The sequence below is a fragment of the Bos taurus genome, chromosome 5 (genome assembly GCF_002263795.3).
Source record: "Bos taurus isolate L1 Dominette 01449 registration number 42190680 breed Hereford chromosome 5, ARS-UCD2.0, whole genome shotgun sequence".
NCBI lineage: Eukaryota > Metazoa > Chordata > Mammalia > Artiodactyla > Bovidae > Bos > Bos taurus.
Window position 1 is genome coordinate 67,632,455 of NC_037332.1, and position 20,937 is coordinate 67,653,391.

The 20,937-nt window shown below is 39.7% G+C and overlaps 1 protein-coding gene across 2 annotated transcripts; it reads left to right on the forward strand.

The window, feature by feature from the left end:
* Window positions 1-37: 37 nt before the first annotated feature.
* On the forward strand, window positions 38-20,888 carry TDG (thymine DNA glycosylase). Of its 2 annotated transcripts, XM_024991735.2 has the most exons (11): window positions 38-209; window positions 5,544-5,731; window positions 9,939-10,081; window positions 12,018-12,262; window positions 13,162-13,231; window positions 14,596-14,731; window positions 14,936-15,018; window positions 15,099-15,193; window positions 17,582-17,753; window positions 18,171-18,296; window positions 18,933-20,888. In XM_024991735.2, exons 3-11 carry the CDS (start codon window positions 9,988-9,990, stop codon window positions 19,061-19,063), a joined length of 1,152 nt encoding a protein of 383 aa, XP_024847503.1. In that variant the 5' UTR covers window positions 38-209; window positions 5,544-5,731; window positions 9,939-9,987; the 3' UTR covers window positions 19,064-20,888. The 2 variants fall into 2 exon arrangements, with proteins under 2 accessions (XP_024847503.1, NP_001077165.1); NM_001083696.2 differs by lacking the exon at window positions 5,544-5,731 and having other exon boundaries at window positions 50-209; window positions 18,933-20,885.
* Window positions 20,889-20,937: the final 49 nt, after the last annotated feature.

Here is a 20,937-nt window from a genome sequence, read left to right on the forward strand (position 1 = left end):
TGGCCTAGTGGGGGAGGGGGAATTGGAAGCTTGGGGGAGGAGCCTATGCACCAGCCACTGTCCGAGTTCTGCCAGCAATCGAGTCCGAGTGTCTGGTTACTACCGTACCGCCATTCGTGCGCCGCGGTACTACAGAGTCGCTGGGTTGCGGGCCTGAGTAGCTGCGCGCGCGAGCGGCAGCAGGGAATGGAAACAGTGAACGCGGGCAGGTAAGGCCGGGGCGGAACACCGCCCCTCCCCCCGCGCCCCTCGCCGCGGGGCAGGCCGCGGGCGCGCGCGCGCACACACGCGCACACACGCGCACGCACGCCGGGGTTCCTTAAGGCCGCGTGGTCCCTGTAGCAAGGTCCGGGCCGCGCATGCGCACTGACGGCCTGCTTAGGCCACTTTTTACCTAAGTCCTTCCAGACACCTAGCTGACATTAAAATGCGGTCGTAAGCAACCTGCAGTCTCCAATTAATGTTTCTTCCCGGATACCTTTCTCCGCTACATTTCCTTCACCCTCCATTATCATGCACAGCTGTAAGGATGAAGTGTCACGTGTGTGTGTGTGTGTGTGTGTGTGTGTGTGTGTGTGTCTGTAAGGATGAAGTGTCACGTGTGTGTGTGTGTGTGTGTGTGTGTGTGTCTGTAAGGATGAAGTGTCACGTGTGTGTGTGTGTGTGTGTGTGTGTGTGTGTGTGTGTGTGTGTGTCGCTCAGTCGTGTCCGACTCTTTGCGATTGCCATTCCCTTCTCCAGAGGAACTTCCCAACCCAGGACATGGCAGGCAGGTTCTTTACCGTTTGTGCTACAGGGAAGTCTCTAGACTTTATTTATCACTCTAGGAGTTTTCATCTCAGAGTTGTAGGTTTACTGTGGCTTTCTTCCTCAACGGTGTACCTAAGGGGCACGAGGTGGATAACGTTGCCATTCTAGAGCTCTTGAATTCTTAAACTAGGAATAACAGTTCCAATAAGTTGTCTAAAATTGTGTTCTAGTGGTCTTGGGGACGATCTTAAGTATTTACTTGTCATGTGCCCTTTGGGGAGTGTGAGGTGCGTAGGGACTTTTGCAAAAGCAGAGATTTCGAAATTGGAACCTCTGATGGAAAGCCAAATGAAAAACTAAGTATAAAGGAAAAAAAAGTTTACATCAGAATACAATACTGTTAGACCTCATTAAGAATTATCCTGATTTGGGGCTCTAAACTTGGGGAAGACACTGAAGTTCTCTGGGCCTGTTGATGTCTGTAAAATAGGGCGTCTGTGGAATCTGGTTCTGACATGCTGTGAGTCAGAGTTAGGTGGAAGGGAAGTGCTTTAGTAACCAACAGAGATTGTCTTAGAGTTTAGGGAAGGAGATAAAGTGCAGACTTCATCCTGACATGAATCAAATCCTGAAATAAAGAACTCCATTTCTTTCCCTAAAGAACTTTACAAATAAAACTTGTGGAAATCTCTTCTGTCTTTATAATCTTCATTCAGATCAGAATTGAAACCTGGGTAAACGCCTACCATCAAATAGATTGCAGTCATCTCTCTTATATCCATAGATTTGTTCCAGGCCATTCGGAGACACCAAAATCTGTATGCTCAAGTACCTTAAAAAAAATGGCAGAGTCCAGTTGGCCATTGTGTAGGTTCTAGAATGCACACGGGGAGTGTCTTACAGCAAAGTAATAGGTTTCTCTGGTACAATGTTTAACTCAAAACTGTCTGACTTCTATTTGGTCTTAACTGAATCCATTGGGTTATAGACCATTTTTTATTCTGACAATATTTTCACTTTGGGAAGTATGGGTAACTCTGTGTTAATACTCTAAGGAGTATTTTGTTGGGGATTCTGAAATGACTCAGGCCCCTGGTAATCCTGAGAAAGTAGTGCTTTGTCATCCTTGACTTTGTGCTCATCATGGAATGTTTGGTATAGTTAATTTCCTTTTTATTTTGGAAGAAATTAATTTCAAAAAACTACATCTTACAGATGTAGACCCTTTTTTTTTAAGAATGAGAAGAGAGTTCAAGAGTCTTAAAAAGTACTAACAAGAGAGAAGAAAAGGAAGAAGAGGACCCGTGTATGTTTCTAATGAGCTCAAGCATGAAAAAGAGATTTACCAGAGATGGGAAGTAGGATGCTGAATCAATAACTGGAAAGGTGTGAAACAGACCACTGAGAATACAGACAGTAACGATTAACCTTCAAATGAGATTGGAACTTTCTAGAAATGCTAAAGAGACTAAGACTCTTCATTAGTGTAGAGGTTTGGGTTTTCTTCCTAGTTCACTGACATGTTATTAGATGACAGAAAACATAAGCACTTAGTTCTGATTTTGATTTTTCTTTTCATGTTAAGAAAATTGAATGTAGATGGAAAATGGCAAATGGATGTCTGTAAGAGAGATGTAAACCTCAAGATCAATGAGGGCATTTAAGAGAAGTTTCAGCTGCTCTAGCAGAAATCATGTTTCCTGGCCCAAATCAGTTGTATTTCAAGTGAGAGACAAGATTACAACATTCTTTAAGAATCTGCAGAAAACAGCGGAGGGGCCTTAAGCCCAAACATAAACACATGGGTCCCTTTTATTTTCCAAAAGTAGACTCTACCATGGAATTTATTGACTTTGAACCTTAGTAAAATTTTTATTTCTCAGTGGTTATTGAGCATATTTAAAAGGATACGGATCATTAGGCAAAAATGTGAGTTGAATAAAGCAAGACCTACCCAGCTAGGTTCTTTCCCCTTTTGATAATGATACTAGGTTAGATAGCATCAGAAGGAGATGACAGGAGTACCTAAAATATTTCATCATCTCCTGTTTCCTCCGTTTTTGTTATGACAAATGTATTATATACCAGGCACTGTTTGGGGATTTTGTTTGCTTTTTTGTTTTGGGTCACATGGCTTATGGGATCTTAGTTCCCCAGCCTTTGCCATCGGCAGTTGAAGCTGAGTTCAAACCACTGGACCACCAGGGAATTCCCTACCAGTCTCTGTTTTAAGTGTTCTATATGTGTTAACTAATTTAATCCTCAAAATCAATAAATTAGGTGCTTTTCTTCCTATTTTACAGATGTGGAAGCGAGAATGTGAAAAGATTAAGGAACCTGCCTACAGGGTTAGTTAGTGGCAGACCTGAAGTTTGAATCCAGGCAGTGTAACTTCAAAGTCTAATTCCACTGCCTCTTGTGGGAAGATGAGGATGGGATGGTGGTGGTCATATTCAGTTCAGTTCAGTCACTCAGTCGTGTCCAACCCTTTGCGACCCCATGAACCGCAGCATACCAGGCCTCCCTGTCCATTACCAACTCCCAGAGTTCACCCAAACCCATGTCCATTGAGTCGGTGATGCCATCCAACCATCTCATTCTCTGTCATCTTCTCCTCCTGCCCTCCACCTTTCCCAGCATCAGGATCTTTTCAGATGAGTCAGCTCTTCGCATCAGGTGGCCAAAATATTGGAGTTTCAGCTTCAACATCAGTCCTTCCAATGAACACCCAGGACTGATCTCCTTTAGGATGAACTGGTTGGATCTCCTTGCAGTCCAAGGGACTCTCAAGAGTCTTCTCCAACACCACAGTTCAAAAGCATCAATTCTTCGGTGCTCAGCTTTCTTTATAGTCCAACTCTCACATCCATACATGACTATTGGAAAAACCATAGCCTTGACTAGATGGACCTTTGTTGACAAAGTAATGTCTCTCTGCTTTTTAATATGCTGTCTAGGTTGGTCATAACTTTCCTTCCAAGGAGTTAGCATCTTTTAATTTCATGGCTGCAATCACAATCTGCAGTGATTTTGGAGCCCCAAAAAATAAAGTCAGCCACTGTTTCCACTGTTTCCCCATCTATTTCCCATGAAGTGATGGGACCAGATGCCATGATCTTCATTTTCTGAATGTTGAGCTTTAAGCCAACTCTTTCACTCTCCTCTTTCACTTTCATCAAGAGGCTTTTTAGTTCCTCTTCCCTTTCTGCCATAAGGGTGGTGTCATCTGCATATCTGAGGTTATTGATATTTCTCCCGGCAATCTTGACTCCAACTTGTGCTTCTTCCAGCCCAGCGTTTCTCATGATGTACTCTGCATAGAAGTTAAATAAGCAGGGTGACAATATACAGCCTTGACGTACTCCTTTTCCTATTTGGAACCAGTCTGTTGTTCCATGTCCAGTTCCAACTGTTGCTTCCTGACCTGCATACAGGTTTCTCAAGAGGCAGGTCAGGTGGTCTGATATGCCTGTCTCTTTCAAAATTTTCTACAGTTTATTGTGATCCACACAGTCAAAGGCTTTGGCATAGTCAATAAAGCATAAATAGATGTTTTTCTGGAACTCTCTTGCTTTTTCGATGATCCAGCACATGTTGGCAATAGTGGTCATATGGGGTGAAATCAAAACTGCTTTACTACCGAGAATCAAAGGCAGACGGAAGAGAGGTCTATACTGATGTGCCATGTAGTCCTCCTACCCCAGCTTTTCACAGTTTAACAGCTTTGAGGTGGTAATGGCATGCTGATAAAATATTTGAGTGACCCAACTCTGGGAGGGGTTTCTGGAATTGATAGACTGAGTCAGAATCCAGGTTAGTCCCAACTGACTAGAATGTGAAGCATCTTTTAGTGTGAGATGAGGGAGCAGCAGTGAAGGGCAGTTTTCACTGATGATAAACTCAGTACGAATCAACAGTATAATGTGCGTGCCAGGAAAGCTAATGTAATGGATTTTGTTATGTGTCTCCAGAATGAAGAATTTGATCACTCTGCCCAGTTTCAGGTCAATGAGGCTATGGAGCATTTTTATTTTATCTTAAGCTCCAGAAAAATGATCATATAGTGAGGAAACTTGAAATTATGCTGTATGCAGAAGAGTTCAATAAATTGGGGGTTCTGGCTTGTTCTGTTTTTAAGTCCACAGTATCTAAATAGACTCTGCACAGCAAGCACCCCGTAATGCATGGTGAATGCACACATTCCCACTTAGCAATATTGAATGTAGACTTTAGATGTTTTAGTTCAGTTCAGTCGCTCAGTCATGTCTGACTCTTTGCAACCCCATGGGCTGCAGCGCACCAGGCTTCCCTGTCCATCACCAAGTCCCAGAGTTTACTCAAACTCATTGAGTCAGTGATGCCATCCAACCATCTCATCCTCTGTCGTCCCCTTCTCCTCCCCCCGTCAATCTTTCTCAGCATCAGGGTCTTTTCCAGGGAGTCAGTTCTTTGCATCAGGTGGCCAAAGTATTGGATTTTCAGCTTCAGCATCAGTCCTTCCAGTGAATATTCTGGGCTGATTTCCTTTAGGATGGACTGGTTGGATCTCCTTGCAGTCCAAGGGACTCTCAAGAGTCTTCTCCAACACCACAGTTCAAAAGCATCAATTCTTTGGCTCTCAGCTTTGTAGTCTTTTAGATAGCTAGGATAGTATTTCATCATAATTTATGTAATAGTCCCTTTTGGTTGAGCAGTTAGTTTATTCAACATTGATATTTTGTAAGTGTTCAGTGTTTATATGCTTGTTTAAATGAAGGTAATAAAATGTTGCTGTGTTGTTTGTGTCTATCCAGAATTCTTACGTTGAAACCTCTAAGCCCCAGTGTGAACATTGGGAGATGGGGTCTTTTGGAGGTGATGAGGCCATGAGGCCCAAGCCCACCTAAACGGGAGTAGTGAAAGAGGTCCCAGAGAGACCCCTCACCCCTTCTGCCATGTGAGGACACAGCAAGAAGGCAACCTAAAATGAGCCAGAAAGCAGGTACTCTCCAGACACTGAGTCTGCCAGCACTTTGAACTTGAACTTTCCAACCCCCAGAACTGTGAGACACAGATATTTGTTGTTTATAAGCCACTCAATCTGTGGTGTTTTGTATAGCAACCTGAAGGGACTAAGACAAATATATTTAGGGAAAAAGCAACTTACATCTTTTTTTTAAATTTCATTATACATTAAAAATAAATTTTATTATTTTAACCAGCTTTAAATGTTCAATTTAATGACTTTTATTATTTTTTTAAAATATAAACTTATTTTGATTAGAGGTTAATTACTTTACAATATTGTGTTGGTTTTGCCATACATCAACATAAATCTGCCACGGGTATACACGTATTCCCCATCCTGAACCCCCCTCCCACCTCCCTTCCCATTGAACTTACATCTTCAACTTACATCTTTAGAACAGTGGAAAATGACTGAGGATTAAAGAAGTTACTCATCTTAGAGAAACCTCCAAGTGTTAAGTTTTTGAAATACAGCAAAATCCAAATTAACTGGACTCCTTACTTAATCGACTGTGTGTGTTTGTATGTGTGTTTGTGTGTATTTTGAGAAAGACAGTTCAAAAATGCACAGTTCATCAAATTTCAGACAGTGGTAGAAAACCAGTCCTTTGAGCACTGTTCAAGTGAAGAGGGTGTTCTGTGGAGGCTAGGAGAGAGTAGAGGGTTAACTGCAGGCAAAGGGGAGAGGTGCAAAACCATCATCCTGAGGACAGACATAGATGATAAGGGGACAAAAGTCAACAGGGAAGTAAAATCATTTGTCATGCTCTTGAGTTGGATATCAGGGAATTACAGAAAATTACAATGTTTCAGGGCCTCTTCTGAGTCTGGACAGATTTGGTCCTATTTCCTGCACTTTCTCCTTATATGTGGAAATCACAGAAATCTCCCCCTCATTTTCATGGGGAGGGAAGGGAGGTCCTGAGAGGGTGAATGGCTTAACTAACTGCGCCTCTTCTGCTGTCTCTCACACAGAGAAAAGTATTGTTATAAACACTGCAGAATTCTGATACGAAGGGGCAGTTATCCTATGTTTATATACACAGCAAATGTATTTAGGAATTATATCCACATTAAGTTTGAAATAGGTTCATGCTGCTTCCAAACTTAACCTTTATCAGATAATAGGAATGAAATTATCCAGAATTGCAGTTCATGAAGGTTTTCGTACATGTGGAATGCCGTCTTCTGCCAAGTAGTAAGAATGTTGTAGGCCACCCTCTTTCCTTTTGTTCCAGCTATTGTTAGGAAGCTGTGAAGATGATCAAGCTAAATCAAATGCTCAGAAAGAGTCTATTTCCTCAGAACTTACACATTCTATTATCCATAGTCTTCTCTATTTCCTTTCTAATTCATCTTATGATAAAGTGCCAGGGATAATTTTAGAACAATTGAGGGACACATCTATATTATAGACAAGTTTCTGAATTTTTTTTTCTAAATTGATACACATCTCTAAAATAAGACCGCATTTTCTCTAATTTTTTTACTTTTTTGTCAGCCAGTTGACATCTAAAACTTCGATTTTCAGTTTTTGAACCTCAGAATTTAATGATCTGATAGTATGCTAACGGAGCCACATTTTGGACATTTTTTAAGTTCACAACCCTTTTGTAATGTGAACGTTGTTTCCCTGATTTATATATTTTGCTGCTGCTGCTGCTGCTGCTGCTAAGTCGCTTCAGTCATGTCCGACTCCGTGCAACCCCATAGATGGCAGCCCACCAGGCCCCGCTGTCCCTGGGATTCTCCAGGCAAGAACACTGGAGTGGGTTGCCATTTCCTTCTCCAATGCATGAAATTGAAAAGTGAAAGTGAAGTCGCTCAGTCGTGTCCGACTCTTAGCGACCCCATGGACTGCCGCCTACCAGGCTCCTCCGTCCATGGGATTTTCCAGGCAAGAGTACTGGAGTGGATTGCCATTGCCTTCTCTGTTATATGTTTTAGTAGTGGATTTTTGTGAAGTACTCAAAATGGGACAGATGGGTGAAACTCAGAGCCGTAACAGTAAACATGGGGGAGAGTAAGACGCCGTCCTGATGACGCTGTGACAAGCTAAGAACAGACCTTCCCACACGCTTTTGGCCACCCACTCACCATGACCACAGGAGTGTTCTTTTATATATTCAAGCTGAATGGGGCTCTTGGCGTCTCAGGACCCTGTTACTGGCCACAATCAAAAATCACGTTATATCTTACTAGAATTTCCAGAGGGCAGCCACACGAGATCGCTCGACTAACTCAGCTATATCTAGCTCCTTGTTAGAATATCTGAGTCTTTAACATGGAACAACTGGTTCATCCAAAAGTGCTGTGAGTGTTACTAAAGAAAAGTGTGAACAAAAAGGACATTTGACTTCGTGCCAGGCAAGGTTTAAGCCCTTCGCTTCTTTTTAATTTTACATCTTAATTTCTAGTCCTTTCCTACATGCTTTCTCTACATGCAGCCTTGGCTCACAATGCCGTTTTGTATTCTTTTCCACTTTATATTAAACATTCTCTGTGCTTTTAAATATTAATAAACTTAATTTTTGTAACTGCATAGTATTCTCATGTTGATGTTCTGTAGTGTACTAAATCACCGTATTGTCTTTATTTTTTGTATAAATCGAAAACTATATTTAAGGAAATAAAACTCTTTTAAGATAGTTTAATATCGTTCTCACTAATTCTTCACCTTTTCTTTACCATCTTACCCCTTAGAGATAGCTTGAAGCTAAAATGCTTCTCCAGTGGTTTGTCCCTTGAGTTTGGGCCCCAGTCTTTCTTTCAGTATCCAGTGCTCTAGCCTGGCTACTCCGCCAACATTCTGTGACCCTGTGTCTGCATGGGCCATTTAAGTTCCTTCTGGAAATGTTTTGGTTTGCCTTTTTAAAAAAACAAAAAGCATTTTATTAAGATATGATTTACATGTTGTGAAGCTCACCCGTTTACAATGTACTAGTTTGCCTTTTTTTTTTAAGTTCGCCTTTTTAACCTCTGCTTTCTGAGCACCCTGTTTTCTTTCTCCACACATTACAGGAAGAGAAAGCCATTAAGTAGAGTAGCTTGTCAGAGAAAACATGGCTTTTCTCTGCAAATGGTAAACGTCGTTACTCATTTTATTTCCTAGTGCTTTTCTTCCTTCTGCATGTTTAATGGCATATTTTGGCATCAGCTGTCACTCGAGTTTCATAAAACGTGTGTTTTCTTCCCTAGCTCTGTGCTGATAGCAACAGCTTGCAGTAGTAATTTATAGCCCCCAGAAATACTTTTTGGCAGTATTGTGAAGGCCTGTGTTCCTTACACTGAACAAAACACTTTAAACAGCATTTAAATTGTGTTCAGAAGAGAAGTTTAGAGTGGTCTTTCCCATAAATTCACAGATATTTATAGAAAGATATATTTCTAACCCTCATTTAATGGCAAAAAATCCAGCGACCATTAAAAAACAGATGGGGGGGTAGGATGGGGAGATGGTGGTCAAAGGGCACAAAGCTCAAGTTATAATATTGACAGGTTCTGGGGATCTAGAATGTACAGCGTGGTGATTCTAGCCAATGATCCTGAGGGATGCACTTGAAAGCTGCTGAGAGAGCAGATTTGAAACGTTCTCACCACAAAAAAGAAATGGTAATTAGGTGCCCTGGTGGAAGTGTTGGCTAAGGCTTTGGTGGTGATCATTTTGTAGTATATGTGTGTCAGGTCAGCACTGTTGTACACGTTAAACCTAAACAATGTTGCAACGTATCAAGTATATCTCAATAAAGCTGAACATAAAAAGGTTACATTGCAGAGGATTTCTGTGACAAGAGAATTAGATACTGAAGGTAGGAATACAAATTATTTTTGTGGATATTTCAACTCTGTATGGGTTCGTGGCCTTTCAGCTCTGCCGGAAAATTCCCATGATCTCATTTCAGGGAAAGTATAGGCTTGCCTAACAGGCCTGGTAAGTTTTACTGATGACACATCAGTGTGTAAGAGTTCATTACAGTTGGTTGGTAGGCACCAGGTGAAGACTGGGTAAACGTATATAGGGGGATAGATCTTCCACCTCTCTTTGCTCCTGTTGTCAACTCTAAATAAATTCTATAATCTGGTTAGAAATGATTGAATCCTGGGGGTTTTTAAGAGCAGATCATTTAAACTTACATTTGGGTAATTTTGTCTTCCTGTCTTATCCTTAATTGTTCTTTCAGCTATTCTCTTCAGCAAGCTCAAGCTTTTTATACATTTCCATTCCAACAAATGATGACTGAAGCTCCTGACATGGCAGTTATAAACGCACAAGAAATGCCAGCCGAAGTTCCTGCCCCAGCACCTGCTCAGGAACCCACACGAGGTAGTTTTCGCCAGGATAGTTTGGAAAATTGCCATGGCATCAGCCAACTTATTTAAGAAAGGGTTTAATGATGAATTTTAACTCTGTTTTTGTGTTAAAAAATTTAATCTACATTTTAAGTACTTACTAGGTTTCAGGCACTCTGATAGGTTTGGGGGGATAAAAGAACATCGCTTCTGCCCTCAAATCATCTCATAGGAGAAAATAAAAGTGAATGTGAAACTCCTCAGCACACCAAGTGGTGAAGAGGAATACAGGATGCTGTGGGGCTGGCACCTAACTCGGACTGAGGCTCAGAGGCAGCTTCATGGAGCTCTGAAGTTCAAGGGTGAGGGAGCAGTACAGGAAGAATGGGAGGAGGAAAGTTCCAGGCTGAGGGAGTGGCATGCATCAAACTATAGACGTGAGGAAGCATGACATGGTTGAAAAACCTAATTCTCTGTCATTGGAGACTGGAGTGGAGCAAAGAAGTAGTGAGAGAAGAGTCTAGATAGGGGCAAGCAAGGCTTGTTTAACCTAAAGAATGTGTGTTCTATTCTGAAGGCAATAGGAAGCTATAGACAGAATGGAAACAGAGAGTGACTTAATAAATAGACTGACATTTGAATATTCTAGAGAATAGACTGTAACAGAGAGATGTAAAATATATATCTAAAAATGTAAATAAAATAAGATGGTAGAGAGCAGGGCAGAACTTGGAGGTATGGCAATGTTAATGGATTTCATGCAGGGGGATGAGGAAGATAGAGGAGTCTAGAAGTCACTCCCAGGCAGTTGGAAGAAGGAGGTACCATTCACCAAGACAGAGAGTTGGAAGAGAAGGACAGATTAAGCAGTGGATGGTGGGGAGAGGGTAATGATTTCCCCCGTGCATCAGTGTGGTGTGAGGAGAGTGCTGAGTTTCCGTTTATGGTTGCAGAGCACGTGTAAGTCCGCTGCGTTGAAGGTCCCCCTGCCTCCACCTCCTCTGTTTTTCTGGGCAGGAAGCACTAGGACAGCTACAAGCTGATGGAGGTGGATCCCTTGGCACAGGCAGTGGCTGAAGCAATGTGAACAGAAAAGAGGATGGATGGAAGGCTCAGATGAGAAAACGCCAAATAATAGTGGAATAGGGTGGGGGCCTGAGAGATGAAGAGCCGTATTAGGGGAGTTGTGAGTAAAATGGCAAGGCTTCTTGTTGGATAATTTTATGTCACTGGTTCTTATCCACGGGTAATTTTCCCCTGAGGGGCTTATGGCATTGTCTGGAGACACTTGGTCATCATGACTGGCAGGATGCTGCTGGCATCTAGTGAGTAGAGGCCCCTGTTGCTAAATTATTCCACCTAAGATGTCAGCAGGGCCAGGGTTGACAAACTGTTTAAGGTCCTGAGATCAGAGTCCTAGTCTTACCTTTAGACAAACACTGCCAGCCCAGAGAGTTCATCCCTGGCATCTCTCAATTCACCTCCTCAACTGTGTGAAGAACAGAGTATACACTCAGTTCAGGGGAAAGAAGCCTGCAAACCATTTGAAGTTTTCTTCTGCTGGAAATTATGGGGAAACTGAGTTAAAATGTTTCCTTTCCTCCCTGTTTTTCTATTTGTTCATTTATTTATTTACATATTTACATTTAGAATTCTTATAAATGGTATGTAGCTACTTTGTGTCCCTGGAGAAGCCATGATGCCAGGTAAGAGTGTATGGAAAATCAATCTGTGATTGTTAAGGATCTCTCATCCCAAGAACTGCCAGCAGAGGAAGGAAGGTGGGGTTGGGACCACAGAGACCCAGTTCTCCGGTGACGGAAGGGGGAGACGTTAGAGAGGAGAGTGATGTCATGAAATAGAAGAGAAAGCTGAGGATATTAGAAAAGGGTGACTTTTCTGGGAAAGCTGCATAAAGTTTGTAAGTTAAGGTTTTCTGCAGCTATATCCTGGAAATCATTGTGTTTCAGAGACTCCTCCAAAAGGAAGGAAAAGAAAACCCAGAACAACAGAACCAAAAACACCAGTGGAGCCCCCAGAACCTGCTGAGGCCAAAAAATCTGGCAAGTCCACAAAGTCAAAAGAAAAGCAAGAAAAAATTACAGACACATTTAAAGTGAAAAGAAAAGTGGACCGTTTCAATGGTGTTTCAGAAGCTGAACTTCTGACCAAGACTCTACCAGACATTTTGACCTTCAATCTGGACATTGTAATTGTAAGGATTTTGTCCTCCTTTGGGTTTATAAGTAGCATTGGTGGATTAATGTGACTTAACCATATCCTTGCAAAGAGCATTTTGCTGAAAAGAACCGTTTCTGAGAATCCTTATGGTGGTAAATGGTGTCACCTTCTTCAGGTTGTATCATATGGGGTGTTTAAGATGGTGGGCTCTAGGGCAAGGCTGTCTGGTTTCAGATGTTGCTATGTGGGTGTATGACCATGGACAAGCTTTAGCCTTCCTGAACACTTAATTTGCTCGTTGATGAAGCAGGTGTGATGATAGGATGGAGTGGGTCCTCTGGCAATTACACAAAATGATCCACATGAATCACTTAGGTTGCATGACACTGTGGTTTCTCCATGAATGATAACACTGATTCTGAACTTTGATTTTTGTCAGTAACTGTAGGAAACATCAGCATGTAGACAACTATGTAGGTGATGTAGAGTCAGCTGCTTTTCGGGAACTGAGAAACAGACTTAAGCTGGACATGAGCTCTGGTTGATTGATTGTTCCAGGACAGTTGGGAGTGAGGGTGCTGGGGATATAAGGGACTCAAACTGATTTTTGAAAGCAACAGCAAGGAGTTCCCCACTGGTCTCGTGGTTAGGATTCCAGGCCTTCACTATCAGGGCCCAGGGTTAGTCTCTGGTCAGGGAACATTCCCCAAGCCACACAACGCAGCCACAAAGGAAAAAAAAAAAGGCAAAACTTTAATATAAAGGAAATCTCTTTCCTCAAAATGGAATGCTTTGTTCAGGTCAAGAGTAGATGATAAAGCTTATGATGCTGGATTAAATTTTTATTTTAATCAATTCACCACTCCTCCACAGAAGCCCTAAGACATAAGCCTACTTTTCAAGACTAAAATATATAAACATTTTGTTTTGTAGATTGGCATAAATCCAGGACTGATGGCTGCTTACAAAGGGCATCACTACCCTGGGCCTGGAAACCATTTCTGTAAGTGCTTAACCTTCTTTTACTATTTTACTTTTAAACTAGATGTCCTTGTTAATAGTTTGGGTTTGTCTGTTTGTTTTTTTTAAACCAAAATATGTTTTTAAAAAGAAACTGGTTGAGTAAGTATACATATATCTTTTCAATGTGTGTGTACAAAAAAATGAAAGGTGTGAAATCCTCTGACACTTAACATTTTGGTTTATAAGAGTGGAGGGATATGGAAAGGAATACTTTCTCTTTTGTTTGTTTTCAGTGAGTTTTACTATCTTTTTTTAAAACAATTTTTTCTTTTCTTGGTTGTTATCTACAGAATATTAACAGTAATCATGCCAATGCAGACACAAAACTTAATACCTTTCCAGAGTTCTACTCATCTTATTAATTAGGAGAAATGAAATACATTGGCCATCAAGTTGTAGTAGTTAAGAAATGCTCTGATTGTAGACATTCTCTATGGATAATTTCCATCAGGCAGAAATTAATATTTAAGACCCTCATACTTTTAGAGTGAGCTTTAAAACCAAGTATAACTCCTGTTGTATTATCTTATATATAAATCATCTTATGCGATTTATGGGGTCGCAAAGAGTCGGACACGACTGAGCGACTGATCTGATCTGATCTGAACAGACAATCAGGAGTGCAACAGATTATCAGGAAACACTAGCTGATTATCTTAGTGCAGCATTTAAAAACTTCTAGGACAGGGAACTTCCCTGGCAGTCCAGTGACTCAGCACTTACACTGCAGGGGCCATAGGTTCAGTCCATGGTCAGGGAACTAAGATCCTACATGTATGCAGTGCAGCCAAGAAAAAAGAAAAGAAAAACACTTTTAGGACAAATGATAGTAATATATTTTTAGAACTAATAACATGTTGTCTCCATTATTTGCAAAAAAAAATTTCTAGAGATATTTCACTTTTTATTTTCTCCTCTGTCAGTATGTCTGAAGCCCTGAGTCACTGGTGTATATTTTATCTGTTTGGGGTTTTCCAGGGGCAGGTGGTGTACTTCCAGTTGTTAAAAAGCTAAACAATTTCAGAGTTTACTACGCTGCCTGGCTGTATACTCAACAAGCGTTTCCTTCGACCCCCTATTAAAAAGAGATAAATAATAGTGATATCTCATAAGATAGCTATGATGATTAAATGAAATAATCCATATGAAGGACTTAGCATAGTACCCAGCACATAAAACTGCTTGGTATGGTATTTGACCTGTGTTATAATTTTTTAAATATACTAAATCTTTTTTCTTTTTTTTTAATTTCGAGAATAGACCCACATAATTCATGAGGCAGAAAAACCTTTGACTTACAGAAATAAACTGAACTTTTTCTAAATTAAACTCTCTTGTTCACAGGGAAGTGCCTATTTATGTCAGGGCTGAGTGAGGTCCAACTGAGTCACATGGATGATCACACTCTACCAGGGAAATATGGTATTGGATTTACCAATATGGTGGAAAGGACAACACCAGGCAGCAAGGATCTTTCCAGGTGATTATGGAACATTCGGTTTGATAGGTTGGTACCTTGGCCATACTTGTGCTGTACACACTCCAGGAGCATGCTAGGTATCTAACTAGTTCAAGCTGAGGATAGCAGTTTTATGATTTGCTCTTTTATTGAAAGCTGTCTGAATTTAGCACATTATAAATACTGCCATATTTATATTTTGACTACTTTTTAATTCAATTTTAGTAAAGAATTTCGTGAAGGAGGACGTATTCTAGTGCAGAAATTACAGAAATATCAGCCACGAATAGCAGTGTTTAATGGAAAATGTAAGATTTACTTTTAAATTTTATCTTTTTTCTTTGATTAACATTATGGGCAATGTAAATATATTTGTATTTCATTTTAGGTATTTACGAAATTTTTAGTAAGGAAGTTTTTGGCGTAAAGGTTAAGAACTTAGAGTTTGGACTTCAACCCCATAAGATCCCAGATACAGAAACTGTAAGTCCTTAAAACTGCATTTGTAAATCAGATAAATACAAATTTTTCTAGCTGGTTTTCCCTTTTTATTTGTTCTGTCCAATTGTAATTTTTGCCATTAAAAAAAAAAAGCACTGTATTTTGTGGAATAATATCTGCATAGTAACTTGAACTAATAGTTGCAGATTAATTCAGATACTTTTACAGTTACATTAGAAAAAGAAACATTTGTCAGATAAATGCCTTTATAACATTACATTAGTTACATTATTTGGCCAAAATATTGAGAGGAGGTTGCTCACATGCTGCATTCAAAATACATTTAACAGGATGTTCTTGCCAAATGCCAGTAGGTTAGCCCTTATTCAGTTGTGAAACAAACATGTAAATATAGACACAGTCCTGATCAGTGAAGCTGCTTATCACCCTTTGTTGGTGTATCTTGGCCCAGTCTCACATTAGAGCCATAAAAACAGAACAGTCCAGTCGCAGACAGGCATCCTGCCAACCTGACTGGCATTTGGTGCTGTTGTCCTTATACATAAGGGCATCATACAATAACACATTGGTTTTAAAACTCTATATAAATTTCTGTGGACTTTCTGCAGACATTTGGTTCAAATTTTGCTTCTTAAATATAGTTTTAAGTTTTGTTTACAACTTCTGAAATAAAAATACACACACACAGACTTCTGTGCTGTAGATGATTTTTTAAATGATAAGCCAATGTGCCAACAAGTTTCTGTGGAGACCTCGGAATACAGTTTCTGCCGCCAGTATATATTTTAACTTCGTTTGTAATTTCTTCTGTTTTTAACTAGTAAATGTGTAATTGATAAAGTAGGTTGTAGCACTGATCACTCTTTAAATAAAGGCGTACCCTTGTCTCCTTGGGTAAAATTTCAGAGATGATTCACTCCTTCCTGTAGAAAGAGCATTATTGTCCCTGAAATGCCAGAGGAGCCTTGGTATATCTCTTGGGACGTGTGATCACAGTAGTGCAATAATAAGTGAATTGGAATCATATCGAGATAGGTAGCTTTGGCTCCTACAATGAATGATCTATGAGTGCATTTGTCTTATAAAATTTACTCTTTATCATGAAATATTCATAGGTATTGATGATGTTAGTGATCCAGCTTTGAAAAACATCTGCTTTTTCAAGTTTCTGGATCACTTTAATTGAAGGCTGTCTTGAGATGGGAAAAATGTGCTATTACAAAAACCTGGTAGCATTTGTACCTCTGAATCAGGCTTTTCTAAATACTGCATAAGCAAAACAAAATAAGTCAATAATGGTTTGGGGTTTTTTTCTATAATACATGGTATAGAGGCCAATTTAAAAAGTACAAAAAATTGCAACCGGAAAGTCCATGGTTGAGCAGTCTCACTCTTTTATATATAAGATATATATTTTGATATACTCTATGAAGGACAATTTGTCACCATCATCCAAAATGATAAATATCCTGCTTTCTGGCTATTCCATTTCTAGAAATTTATCCAACAGTTACAGTCACATATATTCAAATTTAAATATGTAGAAGGTTTTTCACTACAGTTGATAATATTAAAAGATTGGAAACAGCCTAAATGCCCATAGGTAGATGCTGGTTAAATAAATTATGAAACTACTACACAGCTATAAAAAAGGGAACTTATTCTGATGTAGAGACCTGATACAGAGTTACCTCTGAGAGACATTGTTGAGTGAAAAAGCAGGGTGCAGGACAGGGAGTACAGCATGTTACCATTTGTGTGTTTTTTTCTTTTTTTAATTTGATTCTAAATTAATGGACTATCTCTGGAACTAGCAGTGTAGATTGCCTTTGGGAAGAACTAGGTGGATAGAAACATAATTAGGAGGAAAGACTTTTCATTGTATAATTATATGCCCTTTTGTACAAACACTGAGGGGGAAAAGACTCATTGGTTTTGATTTATTGACTTTGTAATAAGTAAATATTAGAAATTTGAACTCAAACACAACTGCTGTTACTGATTTTGCATATATTGATATGTGGTAAGTATCAAGTTATTGATCCAAAGAAAAAGAAGGTTTCTAATCTCAATACAGAGAAGGCGATGGCACCCCACTCCAGTACTCTTGCCTGGAAGATCCCATGGATGGAGGAGCCTGGAAGGCTGCAGTCCATGGGGTCGCTGAGGGTCGGACACGACTGAGCGACTTCACTTTCACTGTTCACTTTCATGCATTGGAGAAGCAAATGGCAACCCACCCCAGTGTTCTTGCCTGGAGAATCCCAGGGACGGGGGAGTCTGGTGGGCTGCTGTCTCTGGGGTCGCACAGAGTCGGACACGACTGAAGTGACTTAGCAGCTAATCTCAATATGAGTGGATTCAGTAGCATTATAAGATTTCTGTAACTGTAAAATGTTATGATTCTAGCTCTGCTATGTGATGCCATCATCCAGTGCAAGATGTGCGCAGTTTCCTCGCGCCCAGGACAAAGTACATTACTACATTAAGCTGAAGGACTTAAGAGACCAGTTGAAAGGCATTGAACGAAACACAGACGTTCAAGAAGTGCAATATACATTTGACCTACAGCTCGCCCAAGGTGCGTTACCGTTAATCAGTCCTGTTGTTCGCGTCATGTATATCTACCTTATAGAAAGTATGTTGTGAGTTTAAAAGCAGTAGAAAAGAAAATGATTTATTGGCAGCCAGAGTGTTCTGATAACAAGTGTTAGTCACTTATAAAATCTCCTTTTATCAAGGGCTTCCAGTCTAATATGAGTGTTCCTACACATGCTGAGAAGCCAAGCAGGAGTGTAGGTCACCTAAAATTAAACCTCATAGGCTTTTACAGTTCTTAGGAGTTTATTTTGTTAATGTTAAAAAGAGTTTAATGTGAAAGTTGTTTCCGTGGATGTGAAATTCAAGAAAAAGATTTATTCTTGATAATTGCTGAATAAGGCTATCTTCAAAATTGTTACATAAAGTCAGTTTTAAATCCCTCTTACCCTCCTCACAGAGGATGCAAAGAAGATGGCTGTGAAGGAAGAAAAATACGACCCGGGTTATGAAGCAGCGTATGGTGGTGCTTACAATGAAAACCCCTGCCTTGGTGAACCTTGCGGATTCTCTTCAAATGGGCTGGGTATGTCCCCTCCCCCTTGTTTGTTCCTTTCAAAGACTTGGTTTTGCCAGGATTCAGGGAAAGAGGGTTTTTTGTTTGTTTGTTTTAAGAGAGAGTTAATTACTGAAGAATGGGAATAGAAATACAAAAATCTATTTAGTGACTGGGGGACTTCCCTGGTAGTCCCGTGGTTAGGATATCCCCTTACAGTACAGAGGGCCTGAGTTCGAGCCCTGGTTGGGGAGCTAAGATCCCACATGCCTTGCAGCTAGGAAACCAAAATAGAAGCAATATTGTAACAAATTTAATAAAGACTTTAAAAATGGTCCACATCAAAAAAAAAATCTTTAATAAGTCTATTTAGTGATTTAGAGTGAAAATTCGATGGTTATTTGATGTTCAACTACACAGGCTTTTACAGCTCATTTACTTGAAGTTACGGACTCGAAGTCCTCCTTGGTGCATTTCCCTCCTTGAATAACAAGAATTTATCAGTCCTGTATCTTAGAATAGAAATTTAAGTTGTATTCAAGAAGCTTGCTTAGCTATTTTAGTAGCATCTCTCCTATAATAGACTGTTAAAATCTCCTAATTATATCACTTAAAGCTTTTAAATAGAGTAATGTTCTTCTCCTCCCTCCCACACCCCCATCCCAGCTGCTGACAATGGAGAATCAACTTTCAGTGACATTCCGAATGGACAGTGGATGACCCAGTCGTTTACAGACCAGATCCCTTCATTTAGTAATCACTGTGGGACGCAAGAACAAGAAGGAAACCACGTTTAAGGATGGTGTTTTTCAGCCCTGCTTAAATGCTGCAGTTTTAATGCAGTTGTCAAGTGGCCCTCGGTTTGCTAGCTGAAGCATTTTATTCGTATTTTATTCGGGTGTTGTGATCAAGGTACAGTGGAGTCAACTGTACGGACCTAAGTAGTTTGGAAGGAAAAGGGGTTTTTCTGTATATGAGTTTTTATATTTGAATTAACCATCATTCCAGCTTTTTTATAAAACTGTATTTCATTTATGAAGAAATTAATTTTCTTTTGGGAGTCACTTTTAACCTGTAATTTAAAAATGCCAGAGTCTGCATCTTGACACTTGACTATGAACTGTGCGTAAACTTAGATGCACCATTCTCCCTTTTCATGCCTAAGAAGGGCATGCTGCTAATAAGATTCCTGCTGGTCAAGAGGCAAGTGTGCTGATTTTCATCTGTGAGGTTAACCCTTGGTGGAGTCTCATCTGGTAGTTTTTCACAGTGTTTAATGGGCTTCCTGAGTTGTGTTCACACTCAGGCCTCCTTGCTTTACCAGTGGTGAGCATTTGTGAGGTTGTTTGCAGTAGAAATACAGAGTGTGGCCTTGCAGCAGCAAGGTTAACCCAGCCTTACCTGCCAGGGCGTGAGCCCCGCCTTTGGTCCTCTCACCCCCATCTGCTGATCCTCTTGTAGGAAGAAACTATTCTGCTGAGATGGTAAGTTCCAGAGAATGCAGAAAACCTTTTAAACTTCACTACTTCATCTGTGTTTTACTTGAGAGACATAACATTTGATAGGAAGGAGACTGAACTTCTCTCTCAGTATCTACCACCATTCTAATTTTATCCTCCTTGACTTTTAGCATGTAACATAGAAATGATGAGAAATGAACTTCCAGGTTGAGTAACAAGAGGCTGGAGGTTGTTTGATAATCTTATTTAAACTGGTGCTTTATGTACATGAGATGTACTAAAATAAATAATACAGAATTTTTCTTGCTAGATAAATCAAGTAAGCCAGTAATTTTAAAACAATTATCTGCATCATTGCTGTTTGTTACTGTGGACTAAGTGAACCTCATGTCAAGGTTAGTTTGAAGTAATGTACTTTTGTGATTTTCTAATGCATATTCCATGGTGCTACAAATAGTCCTGACTACTAGGCCTGGTGGATATCAAAGCTGGGTATTCAGAAATGCCGCTTGCATTTACTCCTGATCACATCTGAATATTCTGATTTTATTCTTACCCAGGGAGCATGTTGTTTCTCAATATGAAAATATTTATGAAGTTTTTTTTTTCTAAAAGATTATATAGCCTGTTCTTTTTATAATAAGAGATACAAATTCTTGTGAATTTTAACATGGTTTTTAGCTGTAGCCATGATGGATTTTATTTTTCCTTTAGGTCAAGCCATGTAAAAGTCATTCATGTTATTTAAATCATGTACTGTATTGCTGTTTACATGGATGTTTTGTGCGGGTGCTTTTACGTGCCTTGCATCAGGGATTAGGAACAATTTAATTATTTTTTCATGGGATATGTAAAGCATGTAACTAGGTATTGCTTTGGTTTTTAATGATTGTAATCTTTACATAGATTTTTGTTTGTTTGTTTTTTGAGTGGAGAAAATATTCTTTAAATTATGATGGACACTCACTAGAGAATGGGTTTAAGGATTTTTCCAAGTATACAATAATGGTGTTTTTCATTAAATATGACAGACGAATAGTACATGTTGATATACACTATACATGAGAATATGAGACTCTTTCATTAAATAATATTGAAAAAGTTTTAAAATTCATTTGAAAGTCTGATTGTTTTTTACAATAAAAAATATTGAGAATGATTATCCTTAAGTTGCAGTGTTTTCTGTAGCAAGACTCTGATTTTCTTTCCCT

Bases quoted from the DNA above. Each gene is read 5' to 3' on its own strand.
- TDG (NM_001083696.2), top strand. From the start codon at position 187: ATGGAAACAGTGAACGCGGGCAG. The intron at 10,082-12,017 runs GTAGTTTTCGCC...ATTGTGTTTCAG, and splicing joins TGCTCAGGAACCCACACGAG to AGACTCCTCCAAAAGGAAGG. The intron at 15,194-17,581 runs GTAAGTCCTTAA...TTATGATTCTAG, and splicing joins AGATCCCAGATACAGAAACT to CTCTGCTATGTGATGCCATC.